The 16,401-nt window shown below is 38.9% G+C and overlaps 1 protein-coding gene across 1 annotated transcript in view; it reads right to left on the bottom strand.

Annotated features, from left to right (window-relative positions):
• LOC129456155 (stAR-related lipid transfer protein 9-like) overlaps positions 1-16,401 on the bottom strand; it is a 49,949-nt gene that overhangs the window by 19,706 nt on the left and 13,842 nt on the right. Inside the window, exons 4-7 of the mRNA XM_055231257.1 lie at positions 3,632-3,748; positions 2,505-2,537; positions 2,323-2,381; positions 2,050-2,162 (exon numbers count right to left, since the gene is read on the bottom strand). Coding sequence (XP_055087232.1) covers positions 2,050-2,162; positions 2,323-2,381; positions 2,505-2,537; positions 3,632-3,748 — 322 coding nt within the window. The remainder of the gene's footprint in view (positions 1-2,049; positions 2,163-2,322; positions 2,382-2,504; positions 2,538-3,631; positions 3,749-16,401) is intronic.

Here is a 16,401-nt window from a genome sequence, read left to right on the forward strand (position 1 = left end):
AAATGACCTCACTTCCTGTGGTCTGCTGGGGTTTCTTCAGATACAGACAATGAGTGGATGTGGCCCTTTAAATGCTACACGAACAGTACAAAAAGCAGAGAGGGAAGTCTTCAGGAGTTAACGCAAAGTTAAGAGGAAGATGGAAAATGTTTGGAACAATTCTCGACACGATGAAAGTATTCACGAGGGGGATCCCGTGTCAGTATGAATACGACTAAATATAGGTTTGGTAGCATAGATAATTGCCAGTGAATAACCTGTATTTTGGTACTATAATTACGCAAAATCTGCAGGCTCTCGTTCTACACAGTTGTGGTATCTTTGTTTTGATCTAGTCGTAATATCCTGACCATTAGCTTTTGCTGTGTCTGGGCAAGTGGATTTCTAAATTATGTTTATATTTTAGTCTTGTAATGAAAGTAAAATTACTGTACAATTCACAGGGTGGCCTGCAAACTTTACAGGTCCTATATTACACAAAATTGAGGGTGTTTAGCCCTGTTATAATGCTGTTACCGCTGCAAAAATATACCCAGAGTTGTTTTTTGTTTCATTCAGACATGTTTGAGTAACTTTATTATTAGTTTGTCTTCATCTCTAAAGCTCTAAATGCTCTGTTCCACCTTGTGATGTCATGAAGTGGTAGTTTTCAAGTTAACAGCTGCATCTTACCTTTTGTTTCAGTAGAGATTGGCATTTCCAGAGTTGAACTTATCCAAATGATTCTAGTGAAGGTGTATTGAGTGAAAAACACTTCCTGTATTACTTGGTGACATCACAAGGTGGAACAGAGGGTTTTCAGTGTGTAAAACATGTCTGAATGAAACAAAACGCAACTCCAGGTCTGTAAAAACTAATAGAAAAGAGAAAAGAAAAACAATATAAGCTCTTCACACCACATACACTGGCAATGCTTCAGCTTATTTTGGTGCACTTAAGTTTGGGACCAACTCCTGCTTTCAAAATGTGATGATTTTCAGTGTTTTTTGGATACTTGCAGCCACTGGAGCATTTGATTAGTCGGTTATTTTGGCCTTCATGTGAACTCATCCATTTACAGAGCATTACCGTCTTATTTCCAATCCAACTCTATTATAACCTTATTTAAAAAGCACTTTAAAACCAAAACAGTTCACCAAAAACAGAACCAAATTTGAGACCCAAAAACAGCTGCTAAAACTAAATCCAAACTAATATTTTTGGAGGATTTATATGTGTAGTTTCGGAAAAGTAAGGGTCAAAGGTGAGTTTACAGTGATGGTACCTGAAACAAATCGAGTTATTTAAAGGTGCACTATGTAACTTTTCAGGTGGAGGGACCGGTACCCGTTTGTCTCCATAAACAGTCACATTTTTATATTGCGTTTTTCCACCTTCAAGACACTCAAAGCGGTTTACATTAATGAAATAAACACATATTCATACACCAGTGCACACAGACACTGTAGGTGAAGTGGGTTAAGTGTCTTGCCCATGGACACAATGACAGTATTCATCTGTGAGAGCTGGAATCACACCACAAACCTGTGAGTCACTGGATCTGACTGCTCAACCAATGACGTTTATGTCAAGAGCAGGATTCGAACCTACCAACTACAACGGTCCCTCGTTTATCGTGGCAGTTACGTTCTAAAAATAACCTGCAATAGGCAAAATCCACGAAGTATCAGCTTTATTTTTTACATTATTCTATATGTTTTTGGCTGTAAAACCCCTCACCACACACTTTATACACTTTTCTCACACAGGCATTAACATTTTCTCACATTTCTCTCTTGTTTAAACTCTCTCAAAGTTCAAACCTTCGTAGGCGCCTTTGTCGGTGCAGAATGTTTCATCGACATTGTGGGTTTTGTCGGGGAGAAAACAAATTGCAAACATGCAGCACTTCAGAGTCACACTGCAATCCGACATTTATGTAAATTTGTCTGAACACATTCTGTACTGTACAGGAGACACGGCACGGAGGAGACTGATGGACAATGGTCTACAGTCCAACAGCCAATCAGGACAAAGAACACAATGCACGATCATACTAAGTTGACTCACCTTGTACGTAGGGCCCTTTCTCCGGATGCTCCCTCACTCTCAGAGACGCCCTCTTCTTCTGCTCCCCTCCTCTGAGCAGATCTCGCACACGCTCGTTATAAATCTCCAAAAAACTACCAGGACAGACAAGTAACTTTGATTAAACTTAAAAAAAAAAAAAAAAATCCCCCCTCTTTTATCACTGACGGCGCTGTAATATCAAGCGCTGTGTTAAATCAAGTGAAATTGACTGAGTGATTGAGCAAAAAGGACAACTAAGGAGCAGTGTCAAACCTTATCTCCACTCTGGAGTTTTGCCCATCAGAAGAAACGTCCTCGGATCTAAAAAGACCCTGTAAGAAAATAGGTGAACTTATATTTTATTTCACGCTACAACACCACCACTCAACCAATCCAATTTAAACACATTCGCCCCATTTAAGTATTCAGCCAGCATATATAATCCACTGACATACCTGACAGATTCGAGGGGTCAGGCCAATTGAGTCCTGTCAAAAGGATAACAAGAAAAACCAGAGAGGGTCTTATTAGTTTTCACAGCTGCCATGTACGATTTAGGGCAAATGTAAATGGTTTTCCGTGTACATTACTTTACAACGGAGAGAGAGCAGTACAGTATTAGTAGTGATTTGCGTAACAATAGGATTTCCTCTCCCAAGTGTCTAGAGACGTTTATAGGAGTGAAAAAGCTGAGTTTTCTTTTACACCGGGTTAAACCGACGGAGCTAAAGGTCGATGTATATTTGATTTGAATGACCACAACATCTATAATATTATAAGACCATTATGTTTTCTGATGTACGTCATTTGTACTGTGTGGTCCGCCACCCGCTCATCTCAATAAAAATGTTATTGCTTTGCCGAAACGTTCCAGAGAATGGCATTAAACATATCCATCTTGCATTTTGATTTCATGCGTTTTTGTGGCTTAAAAAAGGAATACCCTGAAAAACATCTCAGTGAAGTTGCCTCTCCACACATCTGACCTATAACTTTACCTGCTTGTCACCATGGAGATAGCTATGTTTAATGCCATACTGTGAAAAAATTTCCAGCAAACCAATAACATCTTCATGAAGACAAGAAGGTTTCATAGTTTCACTTCTTCTCGTATATTTATGTGTTATATTATTGTGTTATAACTGTGTATCTGCATGGTTTAAATTACACTCTAAAAACTATTGTGACACCAGCGAGGTAAAAAACTGAAAAAACTTTCAAATGAGCAGAAGATTTGGGTGTGGCAAATGTGTTTTTAACTAATGAAACAGAGCGCTTACTTAAGTCAACACAGCACAGTTGGGAAACAAGCAACGCTAAATGTTTGACTAAGATCATAAGCACTGCATCAATGAGTCAATTTAGTTTTAACCATTTTTCACAGATGTTATCAACAGTTTTATTGCATAGTGAACCCAAAAACGTCATAAATAGCTTCAATACAAGTTTTCAACATGTCTCCAGTTTGATTTTGTGCACTCAACTCTATTTACAATGTGTTTTCGAAGCATTGTCCAAAACCAAACTGATTCTAAAGATGAATACTGTATAGACTCTCCACTGTTTTACTGGTTTGTCTTACCGGAGTGCCCATCATAGTGTAGGTCTTTCCCGATCCCGTTTGGCCGTACGCAAACAGACACACGTTATAACCATCGGAGGCAGCAGAGAGCACGGACACGCCCAGCTCCTGGAACACCTGAAGGACAAAAGGGACACGCCTCAAATCGCAAATCTTCAAACAAAAACATGTTTATACAGTGAGTCTATGAACTACAAAAGACTTTATGAAGTTATTAAAGCATGTTTTATATAGATGGCAAACATTTAAAACACAGAGAGTGGCACAGTGGGTTAAGGATCAGTGTTTCAGTGGATATTTGCCGGTTCTAACCTCCTTAAAAAACTACAGTAATGTTATAGTGACTTTTCGTTAAATCTACACACAATTGGAGAGAGCAGACTTTCACTTTGTTCTTGACCTTATCATGAACTGCAAACTAGGACTAAAGGCATTGTGGGGTAAAGAAATACTGTAAAAATCTGCCAAAAACAATTTCCAATCTGTCACAAGTGTTATTCGATTCACTAAATGTTGCTTTTAGACCAAAAAAAGCCTTGTCAATATCTTTTGCCATGTGCAGAAAGAAAAACAATTGTGCTAGTTTTAGGTCGAGTAGCAGGAGCTGTGGGTTAGGCCTTGTTGCAATGAGTATGCAGTGATACAAAACAAACCATATAATAACAGGGTTCACAAACAGCATTCAAAGAAAGACTGATGAGAGTTTTTAAAGCGCAACCCTGTGACCTTGATCTCAATGTATTTTTCCAACACAAGTCTGCCCCGTTACAATACACTGGCACAGACCCAGGGTTGAGGAAGGAGAGATGCTTCCTGGCTCCAGAGCAGGGAGGTCAGCTAATTCTCAACGTAAACAACATCTCCAAAAGGCTATGAGAGACCTACAAGACGATCGGGCCAGAGCGGAGTGGGCCAGGAAAACAAACTGTAGCTGCTAAAAGCTTGTGGTGAGATGAGGGATTGGGGAGAGTCTCATTCAAAACAATCTAAAGAGGCCCTGTGTTTTTCTGCTCTGCTTTAGCGCATCGCTGAGACTAAAACGGGAGATTATTAGCAACAAGCCATATTAGAATCACTTAGATTTAGTCCAAGAGCTAATAAGACCGTGTATTTGAAAGTAAGACCATTATAATAAGATATAAATGCTTTGAAAATGGCTGTTTTCATGTGGTTCAATGAGAGATAACATCGAGTTTTCAAGATCGACAGCAGAAAATATTGGAAAATGCTGACAAAAATGCTTCGTTTTAATGTAATTTATCTGGTGGAGGGTCTGTCACCAGCTTGTTTCAATGGAAATGTTATTGCTCTGCTTAATTGTCCACAATATGGCATCAACTTTAAATGTCTAAATGAAGAAAAACAGGCCAACTTACAGGTCAGATCTGTGGTTTTTCAGCAACCTGTGTATTGAACGGTCCATATTACGCTATTTCCTGTTATATTTCCTTATCACAAACAGACCTGGAGTTGCGTTTTGTTTCATTCACACATGTTTAACGCACAAACCCTGCATATTTAGGCTGAGTTCTTCTCTCAAATGGAAAACCCTCTGTTCTACCTTGTGATGGCATGTGGTAAGACAGGCATTGCTCCACTGTTTTTAAATTCCAAACACCTTCACTAGAAACATTTGGATGATTTCAACTGTGGAATTGCCAATCTCTACTGAACTAAAAGGTAAAAGGTAACTGTTATCGCATCATAAGGTTGAGGGAAGGAGTATTTTGAGGTTTGGAAATACAGACAGACCAGTAATAAAGGGTTACTCAGACGTGTGAATGGAACAAAACACAACTGTGGGTATGTTTTGGAGGAGGTAACAACATTATAACATGGCTTAAAGGTCAGAAGAGTCCATTTTGTGTAATATCGGACTTTAATAAATGAAGATACACAAATATACTTTGGCATATTCCAGGCAAAGTAATAAAATATCAGTTGAGATAAGTAAATAGTGGAGAAAATGTATATAGTGTACCTTTCAAGTAAAAAAACACATCTGACAACATAAAAAACAGGTACATTCACAACTTCTACACTAATAGTTACAGTTCCACGCCTCTTGAGCCTCATATCTCACTTCTAGATAAGAAACATAAACTGCTACCGATGAGAAAACATATTCCAGGTTATGTAAAAGGTACCCACGTTACGTAAAAACAAACTGTAGCTATTATGAAAAACGTAATCAAAGACAACATCTCCCGTCACATTGAGGATCATGTTGACTAGCTGTAGATAACTGATACACAATTGTGCTCGTATTATGGTAAACTGTCTGGGTTTTCCCACAGTTTAGCGATCCTACTTTTGTCTATGTGACGATGAGGATAGTGGATTGTTTCAACGCAAGATACTTTTCTCATCTGCTGTGTACTGTGTCCCAGAAAAAGTCACAAGCCAGATTTCTTTTTTGTGCCTGTCCCAAGCTTGGAAAATTGTGCATAGGTAAGAAAATAACACATTTATTATGCAAAAAAAAACATGCAAAAGATAGCCCACCTTGAAAAATGTTGATGCAAATTTAAACTTGATTAAGATACTAAAGAAAATGGTTGATAGTGAATACAGATTTCTAAAACAGAATGAATTAATCTGTATCATCTTTCACTAATCCCGATATAGATCAAGATTCAAGTTCAGCTATGACTAGAAGAATTAAAAAAGGTTGTTAATGTAACCCTTTTGACTGGTTCTACTTGTTATTGTTCATGTTTTAACTTCAAAAATGGGAAAAGAATATTCCTGAGAAACCGTGACCTAAATGCTAACACAAAAACAACCTTGAGGTGAGTTGGAACCTGATCCGAACCAGACCCGAGACGCAGCACATTCCCCCCAGAACGATAACACAAACCTGAGATCAGCAAGAGCACCACACCCCCCCTGAACCTCCAGACTTTGGCCCAGACCCCAGAGTCCACCGGTGGGTAAGTACACAGCCTGGAGAGGCCAAAGAAGCAGGATCAAAGGCTAGAGTATTTTCAACATACCGCCATGTGTGAGACTACCAACCACTGTCAGGAGAGGAGGGATGCTGGGGTAAACCCTGTGTATACTTTGGGTTCAGAAAATGGTGGGAACAGGTTTGAGTTGGATGAAGTTGAAAGTTGATGTAAGAGACTCAGGACTTGTGAAAGCAGCTTGGAAAGACAAGCCATGTGCAAACCTGAGTGCAGATGTTAATATTGAGCAAGTTTCTCAGGGAGTGATTAAATCTTCACTTGAGTGACAAAAAAAATCTACTTTTCATACGACTATAAAGCTGTTCCTGCTATTATAAAGACAACAGAAGACATGGAATCAATAAAAAACGACTTAATAACTCACAATACACTAATAATACAGTGCTGACTATCGTTATCAAGTGTGTGGTGCCATTTTGTGTTGTCGTTCGTAGGATTTTTTAACCTCAGCCTTTTTCCAGAAGGGATCTAAAGATTGTAGGGATATTGACAGACCCTGCTCGAACAAGTCTATACTGTTTTTGTGTCCTCGAGCAAGACGTTTTCCCTATTTATAAGATAAGAGACACAAAATTAGGTGTATAGAAAATACGAAAAATGCACAAAAGTGTATTATTACTTCAGGAAATGTTGTACTGTCATAAAATAAAGCTGGAATTCATAATCAGTGGAAGCATTTTTCATCTTTTTACTGTATATCACGGACAACGCATGCAAAACATCCATAGAAATGCGACAGCCAAAACAAAAATATTACAGGTAAGATCTGTGGAGCAACAACTACAGACATTTATCACCGTATAGTATCGGAGTACTTTTGAATGAACACTAGGCTTAGGTACACTGCCTAGCCAAAAAAAAGTAGTCACCTGGATTTAACTAAGCAAATAAGTACGAGCCTCCTGCCAATATTTATTCTTTTTTACTCTTTCCACAACTTCAACCCCATGAAAACTAAAAGACAGATAAAGGAAAATGTTCTTAGCTTTGACACATTTAATAACTTTTAAAATAAATACAAACAAATCATGTTTACTGTGTTCGCCATTATCACGAGCGGTAGTTAAGGAGTGTATTTTGAACTCTGACGTCTTTTCTTTGCACTTTTCTGTATTTTGCTCCATCATCTCCTTACACTTTTGCGGCTACTACACTGTCTGACCAAAAAAAAATTTGCCACCTGGATTTAACTAATCAAACATGTTGGAGTTGCTGCAGTTGGGCCGGTCTAGGTTCAGCAGAATGAGGTCAGCTGACACCTGAATATACTGAATGACCAGGTTATTCCATCAGTGGATTTTTTCTTCCCTGATGACACGGGCATATTCCAAGATGACAATACCAGGATTCATCGGGCTCAAATTGTGAAAGAGTGGACCAGGAGCATGAGACGTCATTTTCACACATGGATTGTCCACCACAAAGTCCAGACCTTAATCCCATTGAGAATATTTGGGATGTGCTGGAGAAGCTTTGTGCAGCGTCAGACTCGACCATCATCAACCAAATATTAGGGTGTGTGACCTTTTTTTTGGGTGGCGACTTTTTTCTTGGCCAGGCAATGTATTTCGCATCTTCAATTCTGCATTACTTTAACAATAGGCTAACTTCTAACTTCTATTAAGTACAGAGACACAATATCCTGTTCTTAAAGTTAACTGCACGTTCCAGTCAGCCATGGGGCTGCGCGGAGCTGCTGCCATGTGCCGCTAGTAAAAGTGCTCCACCACCCTCTCGCTGTCGGGGGCAACAGCCTCGTAAATCACCTCAGGAGCGCTGGGCCAGTGACGCTCAGCACACTGTTATTTCAACCCACAAAAAGATGTTTTTCGCTGAGGATAAAGAGGGTGTTTTAAATCTATGTGGCTATGGTATCAAAATCAATACAGGGGGCAGGAAAGATAAAACACGTAGGGAGTAAGGAAACACTGGGAAATCGTTTTATATTTCGGAAGGATTTTTGAAAATGAACAAGTAGACAAAGATTTTTAACTTAAAAAGCGTGATATTGTTTAAAATCTTTGGGGGTTTTTACACGCAGGAAGACGATAGTGAAGAATTCCAACTTTAGAGCTAATTAAATTCAGTTATTGTCACTAAATATTTGTAAAAACATAAAAGAAAAATACTGAATTGTGTCTTGACGTTACACAATAGCCATAAATTGTGCCATGTCTGCAAATGCCAAAGTGTACCTAGCAGCGGAGTCGAGACCACCAGGCTCTGCCCCCTGCTTTGTCCGGTGAATGCGATCTCAAAGAGTAAAGACAAAAAGTAGTGCCTCCTCTGTCGTGTCCTCGTCCGACTAGTGAAAAACAGACACAAACACCTCCACTCCCCCAAACAGAGAATCAATACCACTTCAGCTTAAGATGACCCTGTAAAAGTCTCTCTCTTTGGAGGATACAACATGGAAGAGGTCTCAAAGGCGCAAAAAAAAAAAAAGTAACTGCGCTTCAACTGTCAACGCTGCACCTTTGAACTTCAATCTCTGCTATTGTTTTTTACTTTTGTTGCTTTTTGTCAGAGTTCAACTTTCTCAAAATGTGTGTATTCTTCTGTGTTCTGTGTTCTTTTTCTCATGAATGTGGGTGTTTTTAAAGCCACTTCTGCCCTTTAAAATGCCCCATGCGAACACATAAAGTTATTTGATTGAATGAAGTAAAGCAGAATGAAGTTTTACTATTCTCCACCAGAAAAGTTACGCAATGCTCCTTTAAACATGCACTTTTGTTCATTTTGGAACATTGCAACTCGGGGCCTAGACTGTCATCTCCATCTAAACATTAAAAACATAATATTTTCTTTAATAATTAACAATAAAACAAGCTTTTACCATGAACTTGAATGTTACTGGTTTAGCTCTAGGTCTGACCACTCTAATAAAATTGCAAGATAGAGTGAGTGCCTTGGTAGTGTTTTTTGGTTATTTGAGGGATTTTATCTAGTTGCTGACAGCTAAACTTCGCAAAGTCACAAAGTTTTACAACGTTGCTATTCTACACATCCCCCAGACCATTACATATTCGAAAATACTACAGAAGTAATGTCACACAAAATTAGTCCAATTCACTGGAGTCAAAGCTTCTGAAATTAGACCTTAATATGGATCATCTGTCCGTACTTTCCCTGTTTGTGGCACCCTGCAGCCACGAAGGTGAGGTAAGGGCCAAAGTGTATTGTGGGAATGATAATATACTCCCAAGATCAAATGGAGCAGGACAAAAACAGCCTCAAGACAAAATGGCTGCGTCTCATTTTTAAACTGGAGGAGAGAGGTTAAAATCCACTGGAGGGAAAGACTAAACAGGTCAATTCATAGGGGACCTTCAGTGTAAAAAGTACTACCTAGGTACGTTCAAATTACTCGGATAAACTTTAGTTGATTTCAGCGGATTCGACATGACGTGAATTTTGTTTAATTCAAGCAACACAAGGTTTAGATTGTCATTTTAAGTGCGTAGAGTTGTTTTTCTTAGCGTAACAAGATGTATTTCCATGTTTTAAAGCTACCATCTGCATCTCTCTGGTCTTCTGTCAGGTCAAAGCTGGTGCACTATCAGACAGCAGTAACGTAGATAGCCTCTAGTGGTGATATGTGAGAATGCAGGAGGTGAACTGGCTAATATAATTACAAATGGAAGCTTGAAGTACAAAAATCCTGTTCGACTGGTAGATAATTATACTTGTCAAGTGAAATTTACTCAAATCAAAGTAAAGTTCTTAATTGAAGTACATTTTGAACTTCGATTTTACGTTTTGCAGTGTTGTCCAGAAAAATACTGCATGCGCAAGAGTGTATCTGGCATCGAGTCCGTGTGCGCCCTATAAACTACAGAGGAAACCGCATCTAAAACAGAAGCAACAAAGACCTCAGAGTCCACTTCCCTCTTGGAGAAAAAGGCTAAACAAACATTGCAACAATAAGAGAGGAAAGGCAAAATATAGACATTTTTCTTTGGCGGGAAATGCAGGTCAGATTCATCCAGACGTTGCAAAATATGGCAAAGGAAGGAGACGCAGGAGGTAAAGTAGATAAAGTCGAGCGGTAGTAGAGATGTCGAAGTGAGAACGAGTATTTAAAGGGCCTGACCCGACTTTTTTTAAGTATTTGAGCTAAATCGGCCTTGTCGCAGTAGACATATTGCAAAAGCAGCACTTGAGGTCAAAATAAGTCTGCTGAGTACTGTCTACATCTGATTATAAATCGTTTTATTGTCCGGGAATCAGAAAGTGTGCCGTTAGCGTGCTAGTTGTTGTTAGCTTTGGTGTCGAGATGTTGTGAAAAGTGCTCATAAACTCATCACTGTGAATATTTAGGAGGCTCGAAATGGAAGGAAAGGTAAGTGAGGAACAACTTTGGATCACTGCAAACCGTTGAATTCTGTTGTTGTTGTCACATTTTTAAGGCTGTAAAAATCAGGTACAGCGCCTTTAAATAAATACAATGCCTGGCAAAAAAAAAGTCGCCACCTGGATTTAACTAAGCAAATAGGTACGAGCCTCCTGCAGTTGGTTAGGTCTAGGTTCAGCAACAGTCTGTGCTCAAAGAATGAGGTCAGCTGACACCTGAATATACTGAATGACCAGGTTATTCCATCAGTGGATTTTTTGTTCCCTGATGGCACGGGCATATTCCAAGATGACAATGCCAGGATTCATCGGGCTCAAATTGTGACGGAGTGGTTCAGGAGCATGAGACGTCATTTTTACACATGGATTGTACACCACAGAGTCCAGACCTTAACCCCATTGAGAATCTTTGGGATGTGCTGGAGAAGCTTTGTGCAGCGTCAGACTCGACCATCATCAATGCAACATCTGGGTGGAAAATTAATGCAACACTGGATGGAAATAAATCACAAATAAATGTGTGACGTAATCAAAGCTAAAGGCGGAACAACCAAATATTAGAGTGTGGGACCGTTTTTGGGTTTTTTTGGCCAGTCAGTGTAGTTTATTATAGTGTCATTAGGGACCTTTTCCCTTTGACCCATCTTTGCCACTGGACTGCAGAGCCTGGAACCCATGGTCACGAACACCTTGCTAGAGAATTACCCAAGTATGTATTTTAAGGTTGATGGAGGAAACCAACCCAGACACAGGTAGAACAAGCAAACTCCACACAGTAAGGCCCCACTCAATCCGGGAATCAAACCTCCAACGAGAGGCAAGAGAACACATTTAAATCTCTCCTAAATATACAAATTATGCTCTACTCCTCTTGTCAACCTCAGATAAACAAAGTAAAAAGAGTTGAAAGTTGAAGAATTGTTTTAGCAAATCGTTTTTAATGGCTCTGAGACAAATAAGCACATTATAAAATTGCTCTATGGTTTGCTTAAATGTGCTGTTGGCTTTGGCCACAAAAAGTAGAAAAAAGTTTATTTGAAACGTTAGAAAAGATTAGAGCTGATGTAGGAGAAAGTGCAGTGATATGAAGAGGCATGCAGGGTGCAAAACAAATGTTGTAATACATCTGTAATGATTTAAGGGATATAATCACTGGCTTTGGAAAATGGGAATTGCTGGTTGTACACGGATTGGTGCGCACTACTCTCCATGTAGTGTGTGCCCGTGTTGTCAGGGGAGATGGCGGACATCCAAAAAACAACGTCAAGCACTTTGCCACATTTAAAAGGCTCGAACTGTAACTGCTGCCAGGCTGACGCAACAAGTGAGACCACATTTTATGTCCAAGTGCAAAGAATCACAAAGGTTACAACACAAAGTACAACTGCATAAAACCAATATAGTAAAATTCGAGAAGAAGTAAAGGTAGAAAACAAATTAATTACAGTTGCAATTACGTAAGCAGCCAGAGTTGCTATTGGCACAACTGCTTACTATGATTAAAAAAAAGTACAATTCTACTACTAATGATACATCTGCTATCAAAGTACAAATACACCAACAACTACTAATCCTAATCCTGCTCCAACTCTTCCTCCTATACTACTATTTTTAATGTAAAACATCATTAGATCTACGTATCACTCAGAAACACACTGCTCTTTCTGCTACTGCAATACCAGGTGAACCAGCAGGGGGCGATATTGAAATTTGATGTTGCGATTATCATGGTCCAAATAACTGCGTTTAACGATTATATCACAATAATTATTAAAGTTGCTTACAGATTAAAGTGTTATAGATATGAATAGGTTCCATATTTTTTGTACTTTGCCTTAACTGAAAACAACAAAGATCTAGAGTGGATCATCATGGAGAAGTAGGTTTTTCTGCACATTCTGGTGATATATGGCAATTATCTTTGTTGTCGATTCTCAGGATTATATAAAATGTCCCACAAATGATTACTGTACCTACCCTCTACCCTTTTTACCATGATAAACAAGATTAATGATATATATTATTGTTTATGGTCCCATCTCTACTGATGAAACAACTACTAATAGTAACACAACTGCTACTACTAATACAAATCAGATCTTAGTATGACATTAGTTGAGCTTTGACATAGTATTATTACCGTCTGCCCTTTACAATTATTCAGTATGAGGTTTTGCTGGACAGCCAAAAGTCACTGACACTTTTAAATCTGCAGTCGCTCCTATAATTCTTATGTTAAACTCACCAAATTTTAACAGTAGGTAAACTGAACGTTCTGAGATTGTTGGCAATATATACGGTTATAATTGTTCACTTACACTTGAACTTATCACTACTTAAACTAGAGGAAGTGTCCACCATTTTTGGTTTCACACTGAACAGTCCGATCCAACACACTTTACATCACATTTTCAGCATTTCCGGGCTTATGTCTCTTATTTGATCCTCGATTACGTTTTCAGTCGTTTATTGTCTGAGGTTTATTCACAAAAACCTTTTCATTAAGATTGTTCCATAGGAAGAAATCGGGACTAGTCAGGTCTGTGGAGATCACATACTGCCCCTTGTCTTTGAAAATCACTTGTTATTCCTTTAATGGCGTTTACGCTCGGGGCATCTCTGGTATTAAAATGTCGAATTTGACCCATGTGACTCAAAGTATCACTGTACAATGAGGGTTCGTTCCTCGGTGCTGAATTTGCTCATATTAATGTCGGAAGAGTAGTTCTAAACGTTCTGAAAAAATGAATGAAAAAAATTTAGAACAAAAGAGTTATGCATTTTTTTCAGCTGTCAGTGACTTTTGGGCCACTCTGTACAAAGGCATACAGTGTAATGAAATACAGGGGTCAATGAAAGTCACCAATTCCTCTATAATGTACTACTAGATCTGGAGTGTTACCATACAAAAAACACATCCAAATCAATCCAAAGCTTACAAAAACTCAATGACTCAATATGTCTTGTTAAAGTCTTTTGCAGCTGCTCATAGGACAGACAGGGTCCCTCAGTTCCTGTCCCACGCTTCTCTAAAATGGGTTAGAACAACAACACTGCCTTGAGCTAAATGTGCATTCTCTTGTTTAGGAAAAAATGTCATTGGAGAAGATGTTTCGTCCGCAGAAGATATTTGTGAGGGCTATTATAGGAGAGCTGACCTGCAAATGGAAGGCAAAGACGAGGGGAGAGGGGTCAGAGACAGGCACCAGAATCACAAGCTGTAAATTGGGAGCCGCAGAGGAAGAGCGCTGGCTGGAGTTCAACAGTGCGCTCATTTGTCACACTTGGACAGAATTTGTAGGTCAAATTATCATTGAAGGGGAGAGAAAGAGAGAAGAGAGGGAGGGAGAAAGAGTGAGAGGGGTGGGAGAGAATGCAGAGAGGGACTTTACATAGAAATAAACAAGTTGGGGAAAAAACTAATAAGGACATCGCAGTGCAAAACAAAAGGGGCCACTCATGGAACACAGATTAATGAGTAACTTAAATTGAACTTTCAAGAGCAGTTTTAAAGTCTTATCACATTATACTACTTTATCCTTGACTAATATTCTTTCTTTTATAATTGCAATACTTTAGATCAGGGGTGTCAAACACATTTTCACTAAGGGCCACATCAGCAAAATGGCTGCTCTCAAAGGGCCAGATGTAAAATTAATCTAGCTACTTTTTTAACTGGTTAATCAACTGTTTGTGAATTTATTACTTATTCAAGTTACAAATATTGCATATGTATTTGCCAAGATGTAAAAATATGGCTGTGTAACTGCATATCTCCTGGTAAAAATTAGAGTCCATCACACCTTTTAATTTACCCTGTCGAGGGCCACATAAAATGATTTGGAGGGACACATTTGGCACGGGGGCCTTTGTTTGACACATGTGCTTTAGATCAACTTACAGTACGTACTTTCCTGCTATGCTATCTGTTTTACTGCTTTAGAAATATCAAGATTTGGACATTATTTTAGAAGTTATGACTAGATGATGCTGAAACATAAACCAGAGTTGTCATTCAAGCAGTTACACAGGTTTTTATTCTCGCTAAGTACTATTTACTGGGTTAATTGAATCATACACTTGTTAGTTGAACATTTTTGGACACTTAACCTACTTTTGTCCTGCATGAATCAAGTTGGCTGAAGACTAGACTTTAAACAAATAAATACAGCCCTATCAGGAGCATGCAGGACTGTGCTTCTTACACAGAACACATTTTTAGGACCAGTAAGACCCAGAGTCGGCTGGAAATTACTTCTCCAGAACTGGGACCAGGGGTGTCAATGCAAAACGCAAACGGGCCAATGTTCACAAAGTTCTATGTAGACCATCAGATTATTTTTGGCACTGACAGTGTGACAAAACCCAGGTCCATTTTCCTACAACTAATGTATAATTGAACAAACATGTTGATTCATTGGTGAGATGCTGTACCAAGAAAAGTACTTTGGACAGCCATCAGGTTTGGCTTCAGCTGTGAATAATCATACTGGACACATGAATATTTAATAAAAGTTGTGTATATTTATATCTATAAATCTGCCTTTTCTTGAATTAAGGAAAAAGATGACAACAGCACTACAAACAAATGTATATTTCTGCATTATTTTTAACAAATGGCACAACCAGCGTTAAGTATTTGCAAATATATATCTATTTAACAGTTGTTTTTTTTAACTGTGTTTGATAAAATTGCCCATATTGTGACACTACAATCGCACTTGAAATGTATGCGTTTGTCGATAGCGTGACATTTATCATACTGCTCTCCATCCTCACACTTCAACCTCTTCTACATTTTGGTCCCTTTAGATAAAAAAAAAAAAAAAAATCCCCAGTGCTCTGTCTGTATGTGCACGAACCGGTCTCATATTTCTCTGTCGACAGCGTGTACTCGCATTGTGTCTGTGTGTAGTTAATGTGAAGCAGGCTGCACATGTGTGAGAGGAGGAGGAGGAGGAGAAGAGGAGAGCGAGAGGAGAGGAGGGGGGCGCTGCATTCTCACGTGCAGTTAGAGATGATTCCTCCTCCCATCCATCACAGTGGGACTATTCTTCCACTGACACACAAACCTAGAAACACGGGGTGGGACTGGGAGCGTAATCAAAATTTCTGCTTGTAATACAAATAACGCTGAATGTGGGGCGGGGAGATACGGCACAAAATATATAGTTAGATATGTATATAGATCAATCATGGCTTTATCATTGCAAAACTTTATACTACTAAGTGGACTAAGGAGCATTCCTCGAGGTTTCTCTTTTTCCCCACTGGGATTTTGAGAGTTTTTCCTTGCGAAGAAGAAGGGTTTAAGGTCAGGGGATGTTCTGGGACTGTTATAAATTTGCTCGGTTTCTGCTGATTAATTCGCTCATCTGTTTCTGTTTCATTATCGATTTTCTAGCTTTCTGTTGTTCCGTTAAATCAATTATGATGTTCAGCCCTAAG

Source organism: Periophthalmus magnuspinnatus, chromosome 22 (assembly GCF_009829125.3).
Source record: "Periophthalmus magnuspinnatus isolate fPerMag1 chromosome 22, fPerMag1.2.pri, whole genome shotgun sequence".
NCBI classification, from domain to species: Eukaryota; Metazoa; Chordata; class Actinopteri; order Gobiiformes; family Gobiidae; genus Periophthalmus; species Periophthalmus magnuspinnatus.